At 50.2% G+C, this 25107-nt stretch overlaps 1 protein-coding gene across 7 annotated transcripts in view; it reads left to right on the top strand.

The window, feature by feature from the left end:
* Nucleotides 1-640: 640 nt before the first annotated feature.
* Nucleotides 641-25107, top strand: part of WT1 (WT1 transcription factor) — a 33298-nt gene continuing 8831 nt past the window's right edge. For 6 of the 7 annotated variants that reach the window (XM_050975218.1, XM_050975217.1, XM_050975220.1 and 3 more), the window contains exons 1-6: nucleotides 641-1031; nucleotides 4909-5031; nucleotides 5207-5309; nucleotides 11202-11279; nucleotides 19969-20071; nucleotides 21478-21628. In XM_050975218.1, coding sequence (XP_050831175.1) covers nucleotides 641-1031; nucleotides 4909-5031; nucleotides 5207-5309; nucleotides 11202-11279; nucleotides 19969-20071; nucleotides 21478-21628 — 949 coding nt within the window. The remainder of the gene's footprint in view (nucleotides 1032-4908; nucleotides 5032-5206; nucleotides 5310-11201; nucleotides 11280-19968; nucleotides 20072-21477; nucleotides 21629-25107) is intronic. The other variant, XM_050975221.1, reaches the window with a different exon arrangement.

Below are 25107 nucleotides of genomic sequence, written 5' to 3'. Positions count from 1 at the left end.
GGACGTTAGGGTGAGATTTAGTGGCGCTTGCACCAGAAGAAGGGTGGGAGTGATGTGTAGGGGAGATATATTCTCCCATAGTCACCTCTCCCCCTCCATCCCAGACCCTCCTGTGTCTCCCCTCCCCCCGCGCGTCTGGTCCGGCTGGGTTCAGCAGAGCGGGCTGTGGGCAGCCCCTCGGCGGAGGTTGTGTGAATGGAGGATCGGCGTGGCTGACTCCTCCTCCCCTGCAAGCGCCTCTATTTGAGCTTTGCAAAGTTGAGGGTGAGCAGGCATCCGAGGTGAGGCGTGCGCGGCGGCTGTGCCCCCCTAGCTCGGACAGGCGGACATTCGTACAGATAGACAAACACACGCGCACACGCGGACACACAGACACACGCACACCGCGCTGCGAGCGGGTGCAAGCCCGGAGGCGATCCTGGAGAACAACCTTTCCCTGTCGCTGCTGCCGGCTCCCGCAGGGCTGGACCCGGGGAGCTGCGTCGCGGAGCAAACTTCCCCCAAAGGGCTGAGCTCGCCGGCCTGGTGCCTGCAGCCGGAGCCGGCCTCCGGCTTGGCGGGCAGGGGCCAGGTGTCCTGGAACAAGTGCGGCCCGGGGGGAGACTGGCTGCCCGGCGGCAGGCAGAAGGTCTGCGAGCAGATGGGCTCCGACGTCCGAGACCTCAACGCGCTGCTGCCCTCCGTGCCCTCCCTGCCGGGCAACAGCAACTGCACCATGCCGGTGAGCAGCGCGGCGCAGTGGGCGCCGGTCCTGGACTTTCCCCCGGGGGCCTCCTACGGCTCGCTGGGGCCGCACTCCTTCATCAAGCAGGAGCCGAGCTGGAACGGATCGGACCCGCACGAGGAGCAGTACCTGAGCGCCTTCACCGTCCACTTCTCCGGCCAGTTCACGGGCACGGCCGGGGCTTGCCGCTACGGGCCCTTCGGTGCCCCGCCGCCCAGCCAGCCGCCCTCGGGCCAGGCTCGGATGTTCCCCAACGGGCCCTACCTGCCCAACTGCTTGGAGAGCCAACAAGCCATCCGCAACCAGGGTAAGGGCCGCGCTGCCGGGAGCCCCGGGCGCGGGGTCGGCCCCCGGAGGCGCACGCTCAGCCCCGCAGGGCCGCTCCTGATGTAAACACCAAGCCCGGTCATTCTCCGCGGCAGCCGAGCCGGGTTTAGGCGAGCCAGCCCTGCCGTGCCTCCCTTCCCTCCCTGTGCGGCAGCCACGTCGCTCCCGGGAGCTTTAGGAGCCGCGAGTTGCTCGGCCCCCACCCCTCCTGCGGGGCAGCAGATGCAGCGGGCGGCTCTGCCAGGCGGGCTGGAGCCCCCCGGCCCCCTCCCTGGGTTGGAGCAGCCTCTCGCCTTCGCAAAGGTTTGTTCGGGCCGGAGACGGCACAAGTCCTGGAATGGAGCTGGGGCCCGTGGCCCGAGAGAATTCCCTCTGCATATCTCGGGGATGATGGGGCGGTGGCGGGGGTAAACCTCCAAACTTCCTCCTGAATCCGAAAAGCGCTGTGTTTTCAAGCCACTTGTCGAATTAACCTGGGGAGGGCTGAGTATTCCCGGGCTGGAATGCACAAGCGGGGGTGTCTCGTCGTTTCTTGTCCGCATCTCCGCGGCCGTAACTCCCCGCGGACCCCGGTGTTCGCACCGCCCTGAGGGGCTCCCGAGGGTTGAACGGCCGGGCAAAGTGTCATCCGCGTGTGGCACCGGGGTCAGCCTCTCATCCTTCTTCTTCCAGCGCCTGCAGTATAAACATTTGCGGGTGCGAACGCGGGGAAGAAAGGAAAAGGGGCCAGGGTGGGAAGAGGTTGATGAGACCTTTCGGGTCTCGTTCGCCCTCGTTCAGCTGGCCCCGGAGCGAGTGGCGGCGCGCCGGGGTTTGCCCCGCACTGCCCGGCCCCGGGCGAGGCGCCGGGGGAGTTTGACCGAGGGGAGCCGGGCGGCCGAGGTGCCGCTGCTCGGGGAACCGGGGATCGGCAGAGAGTGCCAGAGTGGCCCTGCCAGAGCAGGATGGGTGGCCGGGGTCTCTCTGCTTTTAGGATGGGGTTCCCCGCACCCGGCCCGCAGTTCGGGATTGCTGTGCTCCGGGGGAGCAATCGCGCACCCACAGAGGGGCTGGGACGCACCGTCCCGGGAGGGTCCGGGCGGTTCGGGCTGCAGGGCGAGAGGCAGAGCAGGGGCCGAGGCCGGCGGACGCGCTCGGTGCCGGCCGCCGGGCGAGGTTTGCAGCGAGTGGCAGGGTTGTTCAGCACAGACCTTCCCCGGGCAGTACCGGGTCGCGGTCCCCGGTGCCTTCGACCCCCGGGCCCTGCCCCAGGGGCTCGCCCGGCGCTGGGCTCCGACGGAGGAAACTGCAGAGCGGGGCTCCTGGGCCATGCCGCCGATCCCGGCTGGGAAAATGGGCGGCATCCCTGGAGCTGGAGAGAGGCTCGGCCCTGCCGAGGCCCCGGAGCTGCTGCGTGCCCCGCGGGGTCCCAGCTCCGGCTGCGGGACGGGAGGGGAACGGCCCGGAGCCCGCCGGGACAGGGACTCTGACGGGGAAAGATGTATTTTGAAATCTGAAAAGATTTTAGACCTTGCAAGGGATTCATAGTCGCTGGGCAGAAATAGGGACGAGAAAGCGGAGAAAAGGGCGAGGGTGATAAATTCGAGTTAGCGAGGGACAAAATAGCTGCAAGCCAGCTCCATCCTAACGTCCGGGTTTACCCAGCCCGAGGAGAAACCGAACCTTTAATGCCCCAACCCACGGAGCCCACGCTGGGCTCTCCTCGGGCCGGCGCTCCGTCTGCAGCACCGCAGGCACCCGTACCTGTGCGGGCCCAGAGCTGTTTTCGGTGACACGCAGAGAGAGGGCTCCTACGGCAAAGAGAAATTCGGCAAAGGGTGGTTTTTTTTCGTGTATGGATAAACTGTTCTTGCTTTGGCTCTCCTCAAGGTTGAACTCCTTTTTTTTTTTTTTTTTTTTTGAGAGGTTCCTCCGACCGTGGGAAAGACGCTACCTTGGCTCTGTGATGACATTTCTGCCAAGTCTGGGATGGGATGGGGTGGGGGGGTAGGAAGCTAAGGCTTTGAAACCTCTGCCCAATTTCCCTCTTCTGGTTTGCCTGCCTCTTTCATCCAGCTGGGCTCCTCCAACAACTGGATGCCTCCAGCGGGCCCCGTTCTCCACCAGATGTACAACTTTCAATTATTTTCAGCACATTTTAATCAGGCCTAGTTCTGATAACGCCCTAATTAAAGAGACCTCACTATCGGCAGCTCGGTTCAGAACTCAACTTTCTTATCACATTCCTGAAGCTTTGGGTCAGGCAACACCGGAAAATGCGGCCAAAACCTCGTCCTGCTCCGAGCTGAGTTTTGAAGGTCACCGAAACTCTGTGGCGGGCCAAAAGTAACGTAGAAAGTGTCAGTGTTTTCTGAAAGCTAAAAAAGAGACAGAGGGAAACGGGGAAAAGGGAGTTGAAGGTTGAGCCTCTACCCTGGGGTCTGAGGGAGGAGATAAGGAGCGAGAAGCAGCTGCGGGATGGGAGCCCGTTAGGTACCGGCCTGTCAACGCTGCCCACATCCCGGCGAAAGGAGCTCTGCTCCCGGGGTCAGGGCGATGTGAGGGACATTCGGCCAGTCCCACTCCTATGCCAGCCCCGCAGCCTCCGGGCCGACTTAAAATCGCCGCGAAGGTGAAGGTTTTACAGCTTTCTGGAATATTTTCATTCCTCCTGTAGCTCCCTCCGTTTCTCCCGCTCAGCCGCGCGAGTTAATGAAGTCCTGTAATGCCTCTGGACCTAGTCTGCCAGCAGAGAGAACAAAACAGAGAAGCAACATTCGAATGCCTTTGCTGCCTCTCCATTTCATTCTCTCTGAAACCCGCTGTGATTGCTGATCGTTGGAGAAGCAGAGACCTGACCAGCGCCGAAAGGGAGCTGAGACGGGTGCCTGAAAACAGCCCCGAGTGCTCCGTCTCGAGTGACAAAATCCCTCTCCAGCCACATCCAGACGGGTCCGTGAGGGATGCCCGTGCTGGAATAAGCGGGTTAAGGGAGGGTAGTGTGAGGGAGAAAGCGCTCGTAGACCCTTTGGTTTCTTTCACTCACCCGCGTCGGACTTTTTGTTTTGTTTTGGTTGGGGTTTTTTGTTTTGCTTGGTTTTGTTCGGGTTTTTTTTTTTTTTTTTTAAGAGTGACTCTCGGAGGAGAGTTCTCGGAGTAAATGCTGATGAGCCGAGAAGCCTCTGAGATAATATTACTTTGTAATTACTTTTTTAGCTGAAGTTGTTTAGCCAGCTCCAAGTCATTAATGAAAGTTGGTGTCCAAGCACCTGATTTACGATTCTGTGCCGGCCCGGGGTCAGCAGAGGTGGTCTCTTTCCATCTGAATCTGCTCGGTGTAGGAAACAAAATAGGCTGTTTATTATTTTGGAGAGCAATTTTCGCTGAAAGGAGGAGTTTTATTTTTGCACGTAATATTCCTCCTCTTTATTGCAGACTCTTCAGAAAGCCGCTCTTAACAAAATAAAAAAAGCGCAAGATTAAAGGGTAACTTCTAAATTGGAAGCGCCAGATGACTACACCGAGCAGATGGAAATCTTCCACTTTTAATATGAGCAACAATTAATGAAAACATCCTTTTTATTACCGAAACCGATCTGTTCTCTTTAAAGACGAACGAGACTTCCGACTTTCCGCTCCTGGGCGCGGGCTCGGCACGGCTCTCTCCGCAGAGAGAGATATACGAGCGCCGAGGGGCGGTGGCACAGGGGACGGAGGGGCTCAGGGAGCCTGGCCCTGTCCTTGTCCCCATCCTCCCCGCGGGGGGATCGGCGAGCTGCCCCAGCTGCGAGGCGTTTGCAGCCCGCGGTGCGTGGCCGTGGGTCCCCAGCAGGGAGGCGGCGGATGCTCCCGCTAACCCGCTGTGCTCTCTCCGCCAGGTTACAGCACCGTGGCCTTTGACGGGACCCCCAGCTACGGCCACACGCCGTCCCACCCCGCCGCTCAGTTCACCAACCACTCCTTCAAACACGAGGACCCCATCAGCCAGCAGCCCTCCCTAGGTAATTTCTGCCTCCCGCGGGGCTCTGTCGGGCTGCTGGCGAGCCGCAGGCCCGGCGCGGAGCCGGAGCTGCCCGGTGCTGGAGGACGGGACCCTGGAGACCCCCGTTCAGCTCAGGGCAAGCGGAGGGCTGGCCGCTGGCCCCAAGGGTTAACTCTGTGCTGCTCTCTCCGCAGGGGACCAGCAGTACTCTGTGCCTCCCCCGGTGTACGGCTGTCACACGCCGACGGACAGCTGCACGGGCAGCCAGGCGCTGCTCCTCCGGACGCCCTACAACAGGTACCTCGGCCGGCAGGGAGCTTGGCTTGCCCTCCTTGGGCGCGGGTTGTTGCTGGGACGCGATCTCTCCCCCGCATGCCGTTAGAACAGTTTTTCCTTTATGCGAGGAAACAGATTTATTCTTTCCCTTCTCAAAAAACAAAAACAAAAACAAAAAACCCAACAAAAAAAGACACCAAAGCTAACCAACCAACCAACCAACCAAAAAAAAAAAAAAAAAACCACTAAAAACCAAACCCCAAAAAAGAAGATTCACACGTAAAAACCAAACCATACCAAGGCAAAACTGCCCCAAACAAACAAGCAAAAAAGTCAATAAAACCAAAGAAACCAACAAAAAAAAACCCAAACCAAACGAAATCCCTAAACCCCCACAAAACGAAAAAAAGGATGCCGCGCCTTCCGTGGCGGGCCCCGCTGTGTCTCGCAGGTTTCCCGGCCGGCTCGCCCTCCCGAGCCGGGCTTGGCGCCGCTCGACTCCGGCAGAGGATCCCGGCGGAGCTGCGCTCCCTCAGCAGGTGCGGGAGCCGGGCTCCCCGCACTCCCTGGGCCTGATGAATTTGGGGTTTGCCCTTAACCGCAGCGGGGGAAAGCGCTTGGGGCAGCCCGGCTGAGCCACACGCCTCCTCTCCGTCCCTGGCTCTAGGAGTCCCCGCAGCCCCGGAGCTCTTCCCCAGGCCGGGAAGGTGTGGGAGCGCTGGCTGGCCAGCAGCAGCCACGGGCACAGCGTGGTTCAGGCGACTAAAACTCAGCTCCGTCCAAGGGCTTCGTCTTGCAGGCCAAGAGTCGTTCCGATGGCTGCCAGGAGTGATGGGAGCTGGCCTGCAGGGAGGTTATTTATTGAAATCGAGGCAATAAACCTATCGGATTTCCTTGCTAGGAGAAAGGTGCGTCTGGAACTTTGGTGCAAGCAACGAGATATCTTTGCCAACAGACGGGCCCGTGGCAAGCGCGGCTTCCCGGTTGGTTTTTATTTTTCTCTGTCCGACATGGGGGCTGGGCGTTGGAGTTTTACAACGTGTTTAGAGAGTGAAAGAAGTTCCCCAAAATTTATTCCTCAACTTTTTGTGAACTTGGAGCCAATCCCGTATCTTGGAGTTGCTAAGTAACTCTCGCACACAAAACAATGTGCCTCTGCGAAGGAAGCCGCGAGCGGCTCCTCTTGTAGGCCAATTATATCATCTCAGATTAACCGGCACTGGACGTGAGACAACAAAATTCTGTCACTTCCAGAAGCCACTTCGCTAATGAACGTGAGTTGACGTCAAGGGAAGGAGGGAATGAGGTAATGAAGGAAGGAAAGAAGCCTATCCAGAGAGATTAGCTTGCAGAATAATTGGCGGGGCGAACTCCTGCGCTGAAGTGACAGAGATTGCTCGCCGCGCAGGGAAATCTATAAATATGGTTTGGAGGAGGCTTGGAGAGGGCAGCTCCGAGCGGTCGCGGGCAGCCGCCGCCTTCCCCAGTCCCCCCGAGCCCCGGGGCTCGCCCTCGCCCCGCTCCTGGAAGCGGCAGGGCCTGCAGGTGTGAACGCGATAGGAGAATGCTGATAGCGTCGAGAGTTCTCTCTTCCATGTGCCTGCCCTGAGGCAGGGGTGAGCGCAGAGGTCGCCTCCCTAAGGCGGCCACCTCCCTCCCTCCCAGGGCTTGGGGACCAGCGCCCGGCGCGGGAGGGCAGCGCTGCGCCACGGGGATCGATTTCCTCCCGACCTCAGCCTTGATCCTGCCCTGCTCGCTGGGAGGTTTACGGCTTACTCCAGTAAGATAAGGATTTAAGCCTTTAAACCTCTCAGGAGCCAATACTGGTGTGTGGGGGTGTAAGAGAGGCAGCGCTTGCTCCGCGTCGAGGGCAGCCCCAGGCTGCTCCCGCAGCGAGGCCCGCACAGGTGGCTGAGCTCGGCGCGGCCTCTCCTTATCCCTTATTGAACACATTCAAAACCGCTTGGAAAAGGTGGTCAGGAAGGCAAATGAGTCTTTGCGGTACAGAAACGGGTGCGACTCCTTTCCCACATCGCCAACGCCCTGAAAAAGACCGCACTCTCCTTAAACGTTTATCTTGATTTGGCATAATAGTGATATTTTTGGGTTTTTTTTCATGACCGTATTTATCCCGCACCTCCTTCTTGAAGATTCCTTTTGCTTTTCGCAGTTCAGGTCAAGCTCGACAGCTCTGCTTTGTCAAGTGATTGCTCGGTGGCCGAATCCGAGCGCCGGGGCTGGCGACCCTGCCCACGCCCGCTGCGCGCCCCGGGAGCGCTCCGAGAGCGCTCCGGTGCTCAGCCCCGGCATGGGGCGTTTGTCTGTCCCCACACCGCCTGGGGACAACTGGCGCTCCCGCTCGCCTTTAGCAGTGGAGAGGGGGGCATGTGGCGGAAAAGGCGAGGTGGGGAACGGGAGGTGGTGTTGCCTCTGCCCCCGGCGGGGTGCGGCGGCCCTGCTTCCCTGCACCGCCTCCTCTCTGCCTCTTTCGGGGCACCCGGACAGCGTTGGTTTGGGATCCCTCGCCCTCTCACCCCAGCCAGGGCTGCGGGTCCGTGTCGCCTTGCAGCGCCTCGCAGGGACGGCCATCCTAATTTTGGATCCGCAGCCTCCAGCAGGACCCGAGGGGTGATGCTTCGGCGGGCGGAGGGGGAGGGAGGGAGCAGAGGGACAGGATGCAGAGGGAGTCACCTCCACCTGATGCTCTCTCTCGCTTCCGCCTCATCGCCATCTCTCCATCTGGGTGCGAGGGACCCTCCCGGCTCCCCCGCTCTCCGCGGAGCGCGGCCCCAGCCCGACCCGCGGGAAGCAGGGACGGGTCGCGAGTGGCCGTGGGCAGGAGGGTCCAGCCCGTCTGCAGCGCGGGGACACTTGGGGCTCAAGCGCCGCGCCCTCTCTCCCGAACCGCGGCAAAGTCGGGAAGAAAGAAATGGTTGACCGATCGTAATTCTTGGGCTGGAAGCAAAACGATCAGCGAAATGTCTCGCCCCAGCCACTACTTGCTCTCTGTTTATGGCCCGGCCCGCTGCGCTGCCAAGGAGCCCCGCGCCTGTGGCTGGACACGGGTGACAAACCCGCGCAAATCTCAGGCAGGGGTTTGCGGGTCCATTAAAACGGTGATGTGAACTTTTCTACCTCGCGCTGTTTAATGTAGTAAACATGCTCGATGTTGAAAATTTACTGTGAGTCACACTTGCAAAGACTTTAAAAGTGGAGGAGTCTCGGTTCAGATTATAGCTCTTTCTGTGCAGAGGTCAAGAACTCGGTAATACTGCAGTGCAGGCCAAAACAAACTCTATATGATCTACTACTGGTTTCCTTTTAAGTTCCCTTTTTGCTCAGCGTTGACTTCCTTTTATTCCACTCCAACTTACATTAATCCCCGCTGTAGAAATGTTTCCCCCCCTTCCTCTCGTTTCTCTTTAAAAGCATCTTTGTAATGAAAATAAGTTATTTTTAGTGTCTTCTTTGTGGCCGTTCGAAGGGCCAAGGATTCAGATTGGAATCAGTGCAGGCAAATCCCTGGAGACCTCGCTTTCCTCCTCCTCATTCAAACCCCATCCAAAGCCGAGATTTTGAGCGGAGCTGTTGGTTCCATGAGATCATCTCACGGTACCGTCGATAATAAACCATGGCGAGGAGTAAATGGCGTTAGGGACGTCCTGTTCTCTCTCACATGTTAGGTGTGAGATGTTTAATCCGAACCACTGCCCTGTGGCCCCCGGGCAAGCAGCGACCGGACCGGTCGTTCTTATCTCCGGGTTTAAGGGGCGCGAAGCCCCGCGGTGCCCAGGGCCGATTTAGCCAAAGCTCCGGCAATTCCGGCTTTTTCGAGATGAGAGCCTCGCAGCTCCGCGGCTCAGCGCAGAAATGTCTCCCCTCGTTCGCTGCCGGCAGCAGAGATGGCTCAGCCCCCACCCGCAGCCCGTGGGAGGGGGTGCGGGTGCTGCTCCGTGGGCACACCGGTGCCCGGTGCGGCTCACCCGGGGCGTGCCGAGTCCGGAGCGGTGCAATGAATTTGGGGACCCCACAGCAGAACCCGCCTGGGCTGGTGCGGGGTCCGGGCCGAGCCGGGCACCTGCTCCCCCCTCACTCAGTCCCCGGCTCCAGCCCCCGGCGGTGGGAGGACAAGGAGGGGCGAGGGCCGAGGGTCTCTCACCGCTCAGGAGACGCCAAACGGGGCAGACAGAGAGTGGTTTAGCGCGGATAGCGGAGCTCTGCTCCCAGCGCTTTCCACCACGTCCAGCCTGCCTGACAGACGCTCCGGGCTCCCTTCGGAGGCTGAAGCCGGCTCGGGCTCCGCTGGGGAGCCGCGGCCAGAACTGCAGAGCCGGGAGCGGGGCGCGGGGAGCGCCTTTGGCCGGGCGGGCACCGGGAGAGCTGCGGCGGCGCCGGGGCGCGGGCACCGTGCGGCTCCCGGGGCGCCTCGTCTCGGACACCGTCACCCAAGGGCGGCACGGAGCACAGTGGCCGCGAGCTGTGACAAGATGAATAAGTGTATTGCTTTATGAAAAAGCAAAGGAGGGGGGAAAAAAGTGGATATTGTGGGGGAGGTTCTTATAAATGAACTGTCAAGCGAAAGAAAGTTAAAGGGAAATCTCCTGCTGTAAATGCATCGGGCGGGCACTTCTAATAAAAATCAGGGTCCTGGAGGAATTAATTACAGCAGCATTACAGGAAGAATTCGTGGAATTGCAAAACGTAGTTGGCACAGACCAGCACGGACTGCTATTGCAAATGGGGAAACTGCAGGAGAGTTTAACAATTCCTGAGCTGATATGCAGGACATTGTAGTAGCATAATAGCACTTCAGACACACTGATGAATAATAGTGTCCAGTGATACTGACAAATGATATTACGCATACTTCGAGATTGAAGTCACTTAATTTGTTTTTATATGCAAAAGCTTCCCACTGGATTCTCGCTTTTTTAGGTCGCTTCTACCTGCCACGAAGTTAAAAAAAAATTAAAAAAAGGAAAGAAAAAAACCATGCCGTCTCCTAATAACAAAATGATATGAATTCACCGCGTAAATCCAGCGAATTTAGGTGTAATTAATCAGCGGGGAGCCTTGCGTTTATTGTGAGCGGCGGTCCCCGGCATCAATCACCGCGCCCGCCGGAGGCACCGGGGGCTCGCCGGGAGCAGCGCTGCGGGCAGAGCCCGGCCCGGGGGAGCCTGCCCGGGCCGCGGCACCTCCTGGGCCCCGCTGGGACCTGTCCCGCCGGGAGAGCGCTGCCGGGGCTCGGCGGGGCTCGGTGCCCGCTCCCGCCGCCCCTCAGCGCTGCTCCCTCTCGCCGCTCCGGGCGGAGAGCGGAGCGGGGGAAGGCTCGGGCGCAGCCGGGCTGCCCGCGGTGTGTACCGGCGGGGAAAGAGCCTGCTCCAGCGCTGAGCTCCGTTTATCGCTCAGCCACTCCATTTTTCTCCCGCTTGTCAAGCCCCTCTGTGTAGCAACATCCATCACCAGTCACGATAGCTGTTTCACTCCATTACCCACGTGGTCTCTCACACTCCTGGTTAAAACAGTTAACAGATTTGACTTTTTAAAACAAATAATCCTTTGCGTTACCCCTCCGGGCTGCTTATATTCGTTTCATTCATTTCAACGTATCAATATCGGATATTATTTTTCGAGAAGGAAAAAGTTTTATGTTTCTATTTCGAGCTCTTTACAAATCGTCAGGCTTGCAGATTCAGTGTCCTTTCGAGCAACACACTTCCTTTTCTTTTCTTTTCTTTTTTTTTTTTTTTTTAATTCGTAATGCATCGAAAAAAGGGATTATATAAAATAAACTCACTTTATACTGTTATATATTTAAAACAAATAACAAAGAAATTGTTCACATTCTGATTTTTTGTTTTTATTTGATAGCTGCAATTTTAGTCCTAACTCTACATCTTTTCACAACAGTGACAATTTATATCAGATGACCTCACAGCTTGAATGCATGACATGGAATCAAATGAACCTGGGATCCACACTGAAAGGGTAAGGAGCTTTGTTCTCTTCTAACCTGCTGCCCTAGTGAAGCTGCATTGCTGAGCTAACTTTATCTTGAATTTTGAATTCGAAAAATTGTGCGAAAAAAATACTGTCCGGTCCTGAGAGCAGCTCATCTCCTGGCTGTAGCTTGTCGTATTTCTGATGATCCTCGCCCCAGCCTGAGCAGAGGCTCGGGCTGTTGGCTGGCAGTGCCCGCAGCTCTGGGTGTGTCGGGCTCCGGTGGCACCGGGCGGGGCAGGGCAGGGCTGGGCAGTGCCCGCGGAGTCCAGCTCTGGGTGTGTCGGGCTCCGGTGGCACCGGGCGGGGCAGGGCAGGGCTGGGCAGTGCCCACTCCCGGTGCCCGGGCCCCTCCCGCAGGGGCAGCCGTGACCACTTCGCGCTCTGCTCCTCGAGCTGTCGCCCTTCCTACCATCCCTTTTCCCCTTCCCTGCCTTCGCCAGGCCCTGCGTCCTGTGTCCCGGCCCGGCCGCCTCCCGGCTTCCTTCCTCCCGGCCATTGTCGCCCTCCCACCTGCCGGGAAGAGGCTCCGGCCCGCCTCCCCCGCGGCGCTTCCTGCGGCCGGCCGGCCAGGAAGGCTCCGAGGCGCCGCGGGGCCCCGCCGGGGTGGCGGGCAGCGCTCCGGGGCCGCTGCCTCCATCCCCACACCCAGCGTGCCCGCTGCCTCCTCCGGGTCTGCCGGGGCCGGGGATCCCCGATTAAGCCGGGGGCAGGAGAGGGAGCAGCGGGGCTGGAGCGCTGCCGCATCCTCACCTCGGGGCGTCCGCGGTGGCTGCAGTGAGCGGCAGAAGAACCTTTTGATGTTAGCCAAAGGAAAGCCACTCTGCTCAGAGCAGATAATTCACTGCTCTGAGGAGATAACCGGCTCTGCAAACTCCCCCGCTGAAGGCAGGTATTGGGATGTTCTCCATGTCCAAGCGTGTGCAGTCTCAAGGGAGCAGCAGGAGAGGCTGATAAAAGCCTGCACAGATCTGTGCTTTCATGCAGTTGTCCATGGATGTGAAAGTCTTGTCCAAGATGGACTTTGTGTACGCTGCTGTACTGCGATAAAGGAAAAAAAATATGATGGGTCTCCTTGTAGCTCATAAACCAATGGTGTTTGAAGGTTAGAGGGAGTAGTGTAGTAAACTATATGTATTGAAGTGAGCAAGGGAGCTGAGCCTGAAGAAATCCATCAAGGAGGTTTTTTTTTCTGGTTAGAGAAGATCCCAAAATCCTACAGTTGTGCACAGTTCACTGTCTTTGCTGCCTATCCCCTCTTTTTAAAGGCTATTTCCTACTTTTCTTTCATAAGTCTTTTTGATTTCCTCTTGAAACTGTACCCTTTAAAGATCAGTCATTGCAATATTAGACACTGTTTTGTCTCTTCTGAAGAAAATATCCTGCAAAATGGAGAAACACATCAACCTTGACCGAGGTCCAAGTTATTAAAGCAAGGAAGAGGTTATTCTTTGGGGAACTCAGTGAAAAAAAAAAAAAGTCACAATAGAAATATTAAAGGAGTACTGAACAAAATAAATGGCTTCTTACTTGTCCAGGAGTCAGACTGTTAGCAGTGTAAAGTATGTGACCTAGGATGCATGAAAAGGGGGAAAGAATCAAGATGAATGATCTATGGTAAAACAAAGCTGAAAGTTTTGGTATAGGCCAAGATTGTAGAATCTGTGGAAAATCAGTGCTAGACATAGCCTCATCACTGGTAATATGAGCCAAAATAGTTATCTGTCTTTTCTGGCTGAGAGTTACAATACACAGTACCTCCAATCTCAGTTGCCATGAACATAAGGTATTCTTCCCATGATTTACATCTTTAAAATATATGAACTGTTCATAAGTGATTCCCAGGCGTTTTGTGTTTCAGATGCTTTTCTCAATCTCCTAGTTGTAATTTAAGAATTTTGGAGTCAATCTTCCTGCTGAAATATGGAGCTTCTAGATTCTGTCCAACGATGACAGTCCTGTTTAGCTCCTTGCCTTCAGTTCTCCCCAGCACTTCTTCCTGGCTTCAGTGAGGCTTTTGCACATTCTAAGAAGGAAGAAAATGTTGCCAGTAAGTTCTGCAAATAGTTAGAGAGCTCTACAGTTATATAAAGCTTATGGGTCACACACTTTATACTTGACAGCAGACCAGGTCAGTAGCTTGCTTTTCTGGGTTCCTGTTCAGCATAAGTTGAACAGACTGAAATGAAGCTTTTGCAGGGCAGGTTAGGTGGAGTTAGCTGGCAGTTCCTGTGCTGAAGTTGTCCAGCAGTTTATCTGAGAGCATCCTGGTTCTAGCTCTTGTAAAGAGCCAGTATTTGAGTGATCAGCTCCAGAATCCCCTCAGCCCAGAGGAAGAGTTTGAAACTGGGCACAGAATGCTGTCAGGTGGCCAAAGCTGATTGTGAAAATCATTCCTGTTGAGCTGCAAGCTTATGAACTTGTGTGTCAGCAGCAGCAGCAAGAGCCTGGCATCTGAACTCTTGAATGATTTCATCTGCTCAGAGCCTGCTTTAAGGCCATGGGAGACTATTTTTCCTGAATGCTTTTTCATTCATGGATGTTTTAATGTTGGATATTGGAAGTGAAAGCAAGAAGTTTCTCTGTGTCAGTGGAGTTTGGTCTGAGTGCTTTCAGTAGGGGTAAGCATCAGGAACTTGTGGAAGGCACAGCCTGAGAGAAAGGCAGAGGTGGGCAGTGAAAGGTGTGGAACAGAGATCCTGGCCAGCCATTGCTGGATGGTGAAGAGAGACATCTGAAGTGAGCTGAGATGTTTTCTGCCAGAGTACAGCACTGTGATGGACTGGCAGGGGAAGGGGAGAGTGGTGCCAAAAGGGAAGCAGATAGAAAAGGCTGCAGCCATGGGTTCTGGGGGTTCCTACTCACTGAGAAACCAAAAGGATGTCTGATGGCCCAAGATGACCTTCCCTCTGCCAAGAGCTGCCCCTTGAGAAGAAGACAACCCACTACTGCAACCATACAGTCCAAGTGACCTGAATCTGCATTTTAGATTTCCACTTGGGTCATGAATCCCAAATTGATTGCTCTCTGATTGAGCTCAAGTCGTTCTCACAACTCATGTGAGGGAGGAGGAGTGCTTTGTGAGCTTGTGTGTGTTAACTGTGTTTCTTGTTTGTCCAGGCATCCCTCTGTCACCTTCTGAACCTTGGGTGGACCAGAGGGAGGGCTGGCTTGTCTGCAAGCTGCCTCACAGACTGGCAGCTTCTAGAATCTGAAAGGAAAGCTTCACTGTTAAGGCAGTGAACCTCACTGTGGGACTGGATTTTATCTCCCCAGGCTGTTTGCTGATGATTTGTTCCTCCTTTGTGGTATTTTGTTTGGAGCAGCTGGGACCAGATTTATTCTGTTGCAGGGAAGCCAGTGGGTCCCAGACATCTCAAAATTAATGTTCCACATTAGTGGACACTTTTGTCGTTGGTTTCTCCTTCATAGTTTTGTGTTGCTTTTTAATTTGTCCAATATGAAAAGCACTGCTTACTTCCATTGCAGTTCTAGAGGAAGAACTCAGGGCTATAAACCCCTCCTTTATATTTTGATGAGTTAAGTGTAAAAGTGACATGGAAATATCTGAAACCAAGCAGGAAGAGATACAGCGTGGTAGACAAGAAGTGTGGCTTTGTTCCCAACAGCAAGACTCCGTGTAATTTTCTCTGTAAAAAGCTTTGATCCATATTTCTAACAGCCATCTGAAATCAGGCATAGAACCAGACATCATTTTGGTTTTCCTCTTTTGGTTTTGCTTGGATGTTAAATGCTCAGCATGTTTCATGGAAATTGGTATTTATTGCTGTTTTCTCAAGCTCACTGTAAGGAATATTGGATATGATCTCTGTAGAACACTGTTAAAACCATATCTTAAGCAAGGCAAGGAAAACCTTTCTTGTTTAGTAGTGGTTTGTAAAGGCTTTTCTGTTTAGCTTTGGTGGTATTATTAGTAATATTTGGAGATGTGAAACTTGGGTTCAGTTCTGCAATCAAGCTGAAAATGAGCAATAACCTCCAGTCTCTACTATGGAATTTATCCTTTCCCACCAGTCTTGTTCTGAAGGGAAGGGTCTATGGTAAAAAAATCCCAAAGCAAAGAAAGACTAGTCAGGTCAGAAACACAAAGATCCCCTGAAAATTTAGAGCCTTCCTTTCATTAGCCAGCTGATTCTCCCACTGAGGATGGCAGAAGGGCTCAAATCTGTGAAACTCCATTTTTTAATATTCCTTTGCCTTGGAAAGGGCAGATAAAAATACAGCTTTATACTCCACCCTCCATAATAGCATCAGACAAAAACCAGGCCGAAACAGGATCTTCTATATAACTAATCAGGATCTTTTTCTCTCTCCATACATGTTTTTCCCAGGGTGCTAGGATGGTAAATATTTTAGCAGAGGGAATTAACTCTACTTCTCTTCCCTTATGTTCTGTTATCAACGGGACTAGCCCACACCCTCACTTTGCCTCATTTTTGGCTCTGTTTCTAAACCCTAAAATTCCTGTTCCTGCAGGGAAACACAATTAAATTGAAGCTTAATGTGGTGCCTGTTTTATGTAATCTTGCTTTCTGGCTTTTTTTTAATTCTTCCAAGTCTGAATCTCATGAATCAATGTGTATTCACGTTTCATCTGAAATTTTCTAGCTCTCCTCAGTGTGTCCTAAAGCTTCCCTTTTTTGGTTTATGAAATAATAATAAAAAGCTTAACTCTTCAGATTAAGTTGTAGCTGCTTTATACATTAGACAAGCAATTTCAGTTTTACAAAGTAAAAATGGTGTGAGAGAGAAATTGCAGCTTGATTATTTTTCTGAAATATTCAGATTAGAATGTCATCTTTTATGAGTTTTTTTTTTATAACCACTTAGATTGATACAACTCTCTAAAGCTGCTCTGTTTTTCATCACACATTCTCATCTGTAAACCCTTCATTTTTATAAATCTCTGTACAATCTGTACAGCTCTGAGATTAATCATTTTAAAAGAGCTACTCTGCGAGTGTTAAGGATTTGCTGGGCTAATGGTAAATGCAAGTGCTTCTAAGTACTCCACAGCACAGAGCTCTTCCTTTGCAAGTATCAGCCTTTGTTTCCCAGTTATCTAGAATTACATTTCATGGCTGTGTTTCCAGCTCTGGCTGTCTAGATCCAAAGAACAAAATACACGGAGTCCTTTTTTCACCAGCTAACCCAAACTCTAAATATTTACAGTCCATTTCTGGCTTTGAACAGTTCTGACTGAAGTTAAAGGGAGTTGTATGTTTACAAATAATGGCAGAGCTGGACTGTGAGGCCAAATCCTTCAGTCCTTGCTCAAACAAAAATTTGTGTTGTATCCTGGCAGGGCAGTTTGGCTGCATCTGGTCCTGCTTAGTTTTGAGTCCTTTTAGGACCTGCAGAGGGATCAGCCCAGTGTCTCTCCTAAGTGTGGCTCTGGGCCTTTCTGGGGACATTTTCTGGCTTTTTTTTCTTCTTTGGTCAACTCAGCTGAGCAGATAAGGCATTGTCTCTTTGCCTGCTTTAAAACAGAGTGCCTGACTAGAAAAGATGAAAGTTAAGGACTGTGCTACCCTCTGGAGATTTCCATTTAATTAATGTACTGCAGGTATAAATTCACCAGTCACTTGTATGTGGCATTGCATTGTCTCCTGCATGCAATAAAGCAGGGGTTTGAGTTTAATAATGGATCTAGATTTGTATCTGTTCTTCCATCCCTGCCTTTATTGTAGGATATAAACTGCAGCCATATGAAACAAGCCAACTGTGCCAACTGTGATGTACACTTTGTGGCATAAATCATGCCTAAAGCATGGAGTAAAGAGGCTGGAAGGGAAAGAATTCTATTTCCCCATGAGGATGCAGAGTGAGGGCTGAACTTCAAGAGAGCATCAGAGCAGGGGCAGTTTGTGAAAACTCCTCCTTCACTGACTGGAAGGAATATCCACCTGTTAATTTCTATCTCCCCAAAGGTCAGATTATTCCACAGCACTCCATAATGAATAAACAGTGTTTTAACCAAGAAATCTCTCATGATCCATTTTGCTGTCAGCAGCCATATGGCCATGCTGAGTACCAGCCAATGCTGATGGAAATGTGCCCAAAGTAAAATGGGAAATAGGGCTCCTCGTTATTAAAGCATCTCTCCTAAGGAGCTGGTTAAGGACTTAGTGTATTACAGGTCAAGGGGCTCAGAAAGCAGGTTTTAATCTTCATGAATTCTTGTATGTGCAGTTTTAGTGAGGTATAACTAGAAATAAGGGGAGGAAATGTGTAAAAGGCTAGTTGTGGAGGAAGGCTCCCAACTGTGCAGTAAAAACTGAGATGGAGATCACCTGGAGGATACCTCTCATTCATGGAGCCATTCCTTAGGGCACAGACAGGGCCTTTGTTCTGCCTCTTCTTCCTGGGAGGAATTATTTCAGAACTGGCTGGTCCTTACAAAAAATGCTATCACTGAAAGATGAAAACCATGGGAATTTGGAGGGAAAGTGGGGCTGTGTTTTATGGTACAAGGTTTTACTACATATTCCTGCTTCTTCTTACAGAGTTTCTGTCCTGGGAATTCTTATCAGCCTTTGTGTCTGTTGTTTATTGTGGTGTTTAAGGTTGTCAGGACAGGCGTGAAGGGGAGGTTACACTCAGGGTGACCAGTGCTGAAGTTCACATTTACCCTTGATTTACTGCTGTGCTGCAGGTCAGCAACAGCTTCTGCTGCAGAGCTTCCTCCTTATCAATGGTGGCTCCCATTCCATTCCATTCCATTCCATTCCATTCCATTCCATTCCATTCCATTCCATTCCATTCCATTCCATTCCATTCCAGTTTCAAAATGCACTGTGTGATTTGTGATCATTGTGGGTACCACCATGGCTTGGGGGATTTCAACACCCCTCTCCCCAGCTTTTTTTTTTTTTTAATTTTATTTTATTCATTTATTTTTTTTTTTTACTTGTACAGACTTGCTGCCTTTAAACAGAGAGGAAAATTTGATGTTGGTGGGGAATCTGTGCTGATCAAATGGTGACAGCAAATGGTAATTTATTACTTGAATTAGGCTGCAAAAGGCCACTTGTGGGCTCTAGGCAGAGAGGAGACCCCATTTATTTGGACATGGTGCATATCTACAGCATAGTTTAATCCATTTAAATCAGCTGATGGTATCTTCTTTATCTATTATTACAGGATTAATTACAGATATTACTACAGAACAGAGATCCTTTCTTGTCACCCCCCATAACTTATTTCATTATAATCACCTTAAAACTGAATTAAAATTGCATTAAGCAGAGCATACCTTCCCAAAAGGTGTGGCCTTTGATTTGAAGGGGCAGGTGGAACCAGGGTTTGAAATGAGCTCTGCAGAGCAGTGGAAGATCTGACCTCAGAGAATACCTCTGGCAGGGAGCAGCCTGGCAGTCGTGCCAGGGGTGAGGAGGGCAGCCCACCCTGGGCAGGCAGAGCTGCTCTCAGACACTGCTCCCCTCCTCTGGCCAGGCTCACGAACCCTTTGGACACCTCCTGCATTCCAGCTCCACTGCCTGCTCTGCAAATCACTTAAGAGGTTTAAAACTTCCTTGTAATTCTACTCTGCACATGAACTTTGAGTGAAGGGAAAGGAAGGACCAGTGAAATGAGAGTCTGGACCTGAGGGACCCCTTCAAATTGCTATTGCAAGCATTTGGCAAAGGCTGGGATAACATCCTACATATCCATCTCTGTCCCTAGCTGTGTGCCCTGGGGTTTTGTTCTGGGCTTTCTAATTTCTGGTGCTGTGCAAAACATGTACACTTGCCATTGCCAATGTGTACTTCCACAAGTGATAATGTAACATGCTCCTTCAAAAATTGAACCTAAAATTTATTTATGTGGTTCTGACATTAGGAAGGCTGCAAACAGGAGACACAGCATGTGCTCCAACATTCAGGATTTTAAAGAAAATAATTAGACAAAACGTATAGTTGTGACAGCCCCAAAACACACCAAAATTTGCAAATTCTTAAATTTGTTCTGAAAATTTATACCTAGTGCGGATAGGCTGTTTTTTTTTTTATTTTATAATTTTATTTTTATAAAGGGTTAATTTGTAGCATATCCTGCAAGCTGATACGTAGGATAAATAGTTTAGACACTGATTTGTAATCTCTGTTTATGAGTACATGACTGCTATTCTTATAAATGTCATCACTTGCTTGGTAGTATCAGGTAATATCTGAGTCATGAGGTGCTGACAAAAATCCACTGCACTTAATGTGAAACTTGAGGCATTTTGCTCATTCCAAAAGATATTAGCAATAGGCAGCCCCACGTTTGACTGATAAATAACGTGAACATGTGCACATGACACCGTTGTGCTGCTATGTGAATTTTTCCCTCTTACCTAAGATCTTTGTGGAAATACATCAGAGTTGAAACCATGACAATTTCTTTTTTTGGTTTTTTCTTTTTCCCCTGGATTCCTTCATGGATGCTAATAGATGTATGTATGGAGTCAGTGCACTGTGCCAGTGGGAGCAGATCCATGGGAATGAAGGCAGAGCAGGTTTCCTTTGGTGAATTTCACTTGAACTTGGATATCACGGCTGCAAAAGCAAACTCTGCATATGTTCCATACTGACTTAAGGATGGAAACCTCTCACATGGAGCTGTGTACTGGAAAATATGTGATCTTTTTTGTTATTCCCCTCTTTACTTACAGACACACAGCAGGCTATGAAAATGAGAACCACAGTGCTCCCATGTTGTACAGCTGTGGGGCCCAGTACAGAATACACACCCATGGGGTCTTCAGAGGCATACAAGTGAGTATTGTGGGGCATTCTTCACAGGGAAGCAAAACTGCAGCCTGTTTATAGTGTTCACTCACTGCTTCACTGGTGTTTGTGAACCCATCCTTGGTTTGTGGCTTCCCCACCTTGTCAAGAGATGCTTTCTGTAAGTGTCCCCACCTCACTGAAGCCATTGCACTCTAACATAAGACTTCTTCCTGACACAGTCATTTAAAATTGCTCATCTTTTATTCTGAAATATGTCTGCAAGGCAGTATTCCTTTCTGTGCTTACTCACCTTTCCAGCTTCTCAGGATGGTCCAAAATGAGTGATCCAGTTTCCAGCTTCCAGCTCCAACCACTCTGGCCATGAGTGATATAACCTCTGTGGTTATAGCTAATATGAACACATATCTAATCTATATCTATAGGACTATCTCTGATAACTACATATATGAAAGTGTCAGATGACATTTTGCTTCTACGTGTTTCTCAAACTTCACTAATTCAAATGGATTTCCTTAAAACTAAATATGTGATTGTTTCCTAATAACTAAGTAATTAGTGAATATTTGGGAGGAACTTACCATTCATGGGAGTTCATTTCCTCCCTTTCTGAGACAGTCATATCATTATTAAATACCCCTGTAAAAGATATACCTTGTTAAAACTGATGGCAAAGTCATTACAGAGTATCTGTCTCTTCTGTGTTGCTCTGGGTTGTCAAGGTACATCGGTGTTTTTAGATAGCATCTTTTCTCCTTATCCTTTTCTGTGTAGTTTAGCAAGTCATTATTCAGTGGCAAGCTCTCAGAAACAGGCTTTTGTTGGGTGAATAAAAGTAAATGGTCGACATTGTTTAAGGAAGTTAATTATCCCAGAAGGAGGAGATCATCTTTGATGGAACATTGTGACAGTGGCCAAAATGCATTAAGGCTGAACTATTCACCAGCTCCACCTAGACAGTTGTTTTTGTTTTGTTGTTAATCAGTTTGTGTTAATCTAAGACATCCATTTCCTTGTCCTTTAGCTTGATATGAGTATTTCAAATAAAAAGGACAATACTCGTTTGGCTCATGCTCTTTCCTCTCACCCTGGTATAAACTTAAATCTATTTTCTGTGGCAATGGGAGTTCTGCCAGGACTGTGTGGTTATACATGAGGTCAGTGTGGGCCATTCAATGTCTCATACAAACACTGGTGAGAGAATTCACTGAGCAGAGCTCACTGTGCTTCACCTTCAGATAATTTTAACGCTCTGCAAAGAACCAACTAAGGGGCACTAAAGTCGCTGACATAGAATGAAGCAAAATTTCCCGTTTACAGCACAATCCATCCAAGCATCTCTTTGTCCTGGGGAGGTGCTGGGGAGTGACCTGAGTGTGTGAAGTCAGAGCTGAGGACACCCAGGTGGCCTCAGCAGGTCTCTGTCTCTGCAGGATGTCCGGCGTGTGCCCGGCGTGGCTCCCACCATCGTGCGGTCGGCCAGCGAGACCAACGAGAAGCGTCCCTTCATGTGTGCCTACCCTGGCTGCAACAAGAGATACTTCAAGCTGTCCCACTTGCAGATGCACAGCAGAAAGCACACTGGTAGGTATAAATCACTGCACAGCAGAGGGGACAGGGGGAGTTTGAGATGGCACAAGGGGCAAGGAATGTGCTGCCAGGTCAGGGAGCGCGAGAATCTGTCAGATTGCAGAATCCCAGAATCCCAGAATCCCAGAATGATGAGGTTGGAAGAGACCTCTAGGATCAAGTCCAAGCTGTGCCCTAACACCTCAGCTAGACTATAGCACCAAGTGCCATGTCCAGTATTTTTTTAAACACATCCAGAGATGGTGACTCTACCACCTCTCTGGGAAGAGCACTCCAGTACTTTATTATTCTTTCGGTGAAAAATTTCTTCTTAATATCCAACCTGTACCTTCCTTGCTGTAGCTTGAGACTGTGTCCTTGAGACTGTGGTCAGTGAGCGTGTGCTCTGTCAGCTGGGCAACCCCTCTTTGTCACCTGGCCATCCCTCTTTGTCACCTGGCCATCCCTCTTTGTCACCTGGCCACAACTTTTTGTCACCTGGCCATCCCTCTCTTGGAGCTGAAGGCTCTCTGGATCTAGCTAAGAAAAACACACAGCAAGCAGATCACCTCCCTCCCTCTCCTACTGTTACAAGGCTGTGAGTTGTTTTCTCTTTTAATTTTTTTTTTCTTCTTTCCCCCCTCACTTGGGACCATTGAATCTCACTCCAAATCTCATCTAATGTTAATTATGAAGAATTTCCCTCTGCAAGGGGAGCCTGTACATTCAGCATCCTCTGGCTCTCCTGTGGAAACCTTTTCTGGTTGGAGGTGTAGGCAGGGATTGGCAAGCAGGTTCCCTGCTATGGGATCTTTCCATGAAGGATTGAGCCTGAAGCCAGTCATTTGTAGGATAATGTCTGGATTCTCTCTGAGTTCAGGAAATAAGACCTCAAAATGTAGAAATCAAATACTCTGCTGTACCTTTGCCAAAGAGTAGGCAGAGTTATTTCCCCTTTTGGGAGATTGATGGTGTTGGATGTGTAAAATTATGATATATCTTTAGATATGTTCCTTATGAGTTTTAATTTTTTTTGATTGCCTGTCATATTTTTATTTAGAAAGTTCTTTCTGTGCTTACCTGGAAGTCTGTGGATGTAATCTATAAATGTGGATGTTGAGTTAACCATTGGTGTGATGGAAGAGCAAAGGGATGAAGGAGAGCAGGAGGGCAGCCCATGCTGGGTGACCTAGCAGACTGCCTAACATCTCAGGACAGTTGCAATCTTCTCCTTTTGGAGACCATTCAGTCAGTTCATTGTGTCAACTGTGAGAAATGCACACGAAGCACTTTTAATTAATGAATGGGCAAGTCAGAAAATATTGAGACAGCTGTCTTCAGAGCTGCTGAAATCAAAAATTTAAGATACTTTAGACTGTAAATGCAAACTCCTCTTTAGAAGGGAAGGTCTACAGAAATGCTATTCTATTTTCTATAAATAAATTGGAAGCAAGAACATTTGGAAATCTTTTGAAGGCCATTAAATTCAGTATTTTTCTCTATTAAGCCTAAACAGTTCTGAATTTTTTCTCATTATCACAATTTCCCTAGTTCCTAAATTGATTTACTCTGTGCTTTAGCACTCATTATTTGTTTGCTCTGGTCCTGTATTTTATTCCATTTAGTTGCTTGGCTTTCCCAGTGTTATTTCTGGGTCAATCACAAGGGCTTCAGCTTACATATGATTTTCCTTAGCTGGAGAAGATTTTTAATATTGTATCATATATAATTTAGGCCTGTAAAGTCAGGAAACCCCCAAAAGACATGGGGGATAGGCCTGTGTCTGTCTAACCCCCCAGAGGAGGGTTAGAGGGGTCCCATTGTCTTTGGGGCCTCTCTTCTGCTTCATGCTGCAGTGGAACTGGGTAGAGGAAAACCACTTTTTTTCCTTCCAACACCTTTTCTGTACAGGTGGGCACAGATCCTTCTGCACACACATTTTGATATGCTGACAGCAAAAATTATTTATTTCTCAAACCTCTGGAAGTTTCTTTCCATGAGAGGCCAGCTTGTTTCCCAAAGCTTGTGTTTGCTGCTGCCAGCATTGCTGTGTGAAGTTTCCAGGCTGGTTGCAGCTGGAGAGAGGAAGCAAGGGATGCTGCACTGCTGGAATGAAAATTTCTGGGGCTGCTTGCCTGGCTGAGGAGTTCAGATTTAGGATCAGAAAAGAGTTTTTCCCTTTATCATCTGGCAGGGTTTTGTCCTCAGCCTGTTGAATGGGTACTGGACATTTCCTATTATTATGGGCTGGTAATTCTACTTATATATAGTCGAATATATATAGTATATATAGAGTACATATATATTATTATGGTCTGGGAATTCTACTTACCAAACTCCAAGCTGCTGTAGAGGCATAGAAAATGATGTTCATTCCTGTCTCCTCCTGTGGCCAGTCCTGATTTTGGGAGTATTTGGGGAAGTGTGGGAGCATCTGGAGGGGGTAACTTCCCAGTTACCATATTTTCCTGGCTGCTGGATGGGTGGATGGTCTGGACTTGGTGGCCATCAAGGTTTTCCAGTGCCATGCTCTTCAGGAGTCCTGGGCAGCCAAACCCACTGCTGTGATGCAGATCCATTTCCTTTCCAACTTCATGTGTTTGTTTAACCCTGACTTCTTTCTCCTGCATGTCACAAGCAAAATTGGGAACCAGTTTCCTCCAAAAATAATGTGGTTGTGTTTGTCACACCTCTCCTAATCAATCAAACAAAAATATGAATCTTCCTGTAAAGGTGTTCTGGACTCACTTATGGGTTTGGAGTGTAGTGCTAGGTCAAAGATTTTGGTAATTTTTAAATGATGAACACATGATTTGAAAACAAGCTGTTACATATATATGATATTAAACCAGATTGTATCTTTGCAGGATACTCTTGGCTCTAGATGATATTTTTTATTTCTATAATAGATACATACAAAGCACTGGCTCATCAGATCTTCCATCCTTCTTTCCCAGTTGCTGTATTGCAAAACCCAGCAAGGCCCTGAAACACAAAGTTGGATTCTGTAATCAGTTTTTACCAATGTTTCAAATAGCCTCAGTTGAAAATATGTTAACACTTTGTACCCTCTGAGGCTGCTTATCTCTTCTTAACAATGCCTTCATTGAAACATGTACAGCCAAAAAAGCTTTTTTCTTATCTTGGTGTATTTTGCTGCAGCAGATAGGCCTCTGGAAGGAAATGCAGAAATACATCTAACTTTTCAACTTTGCAGCAAATAATGTGAGTTGTCATTCCATGGCAGGCTTCAGGCACTTCCTTGCAGAAACAAATTGATGTCTAGACCTCCATAAATTTCACTTCTGGTGGAAGCATCAGCATTCTTGCCAGAGACCCTTTGGGTTCAGTGCCACTCTTTGGGAAAACTGGATTTATCCCAACACAAAGCTGAGCAGGTTTGCACAGAGAAAATCCTCTGCCTGTTTGCCAGGGATGTTCTTTAGCCTAAATAGGTAATGCTGTCAGCTGCAGGTATGGTCTGCAATGGAGTG

The sequence above is a fragment of the Serinus canaria genome, chromosome 5, assembly GCF_022539315.1.
Source record: "Serinus canaria isolate serCan28SL12 chromosome 5, serCan2020, whole genome shotgun sequence".
NCBI classification, from domain to species: Eukaryota; Metazoa; Chordata; class Aves; order Passeriformes; family Fringillidae; genus Serinus; species Serinus canaria.
Note: the sequence above shows the minus strand (reverse complement) of the source record. Positions and strands in the feature narration are given on the sequence as shown.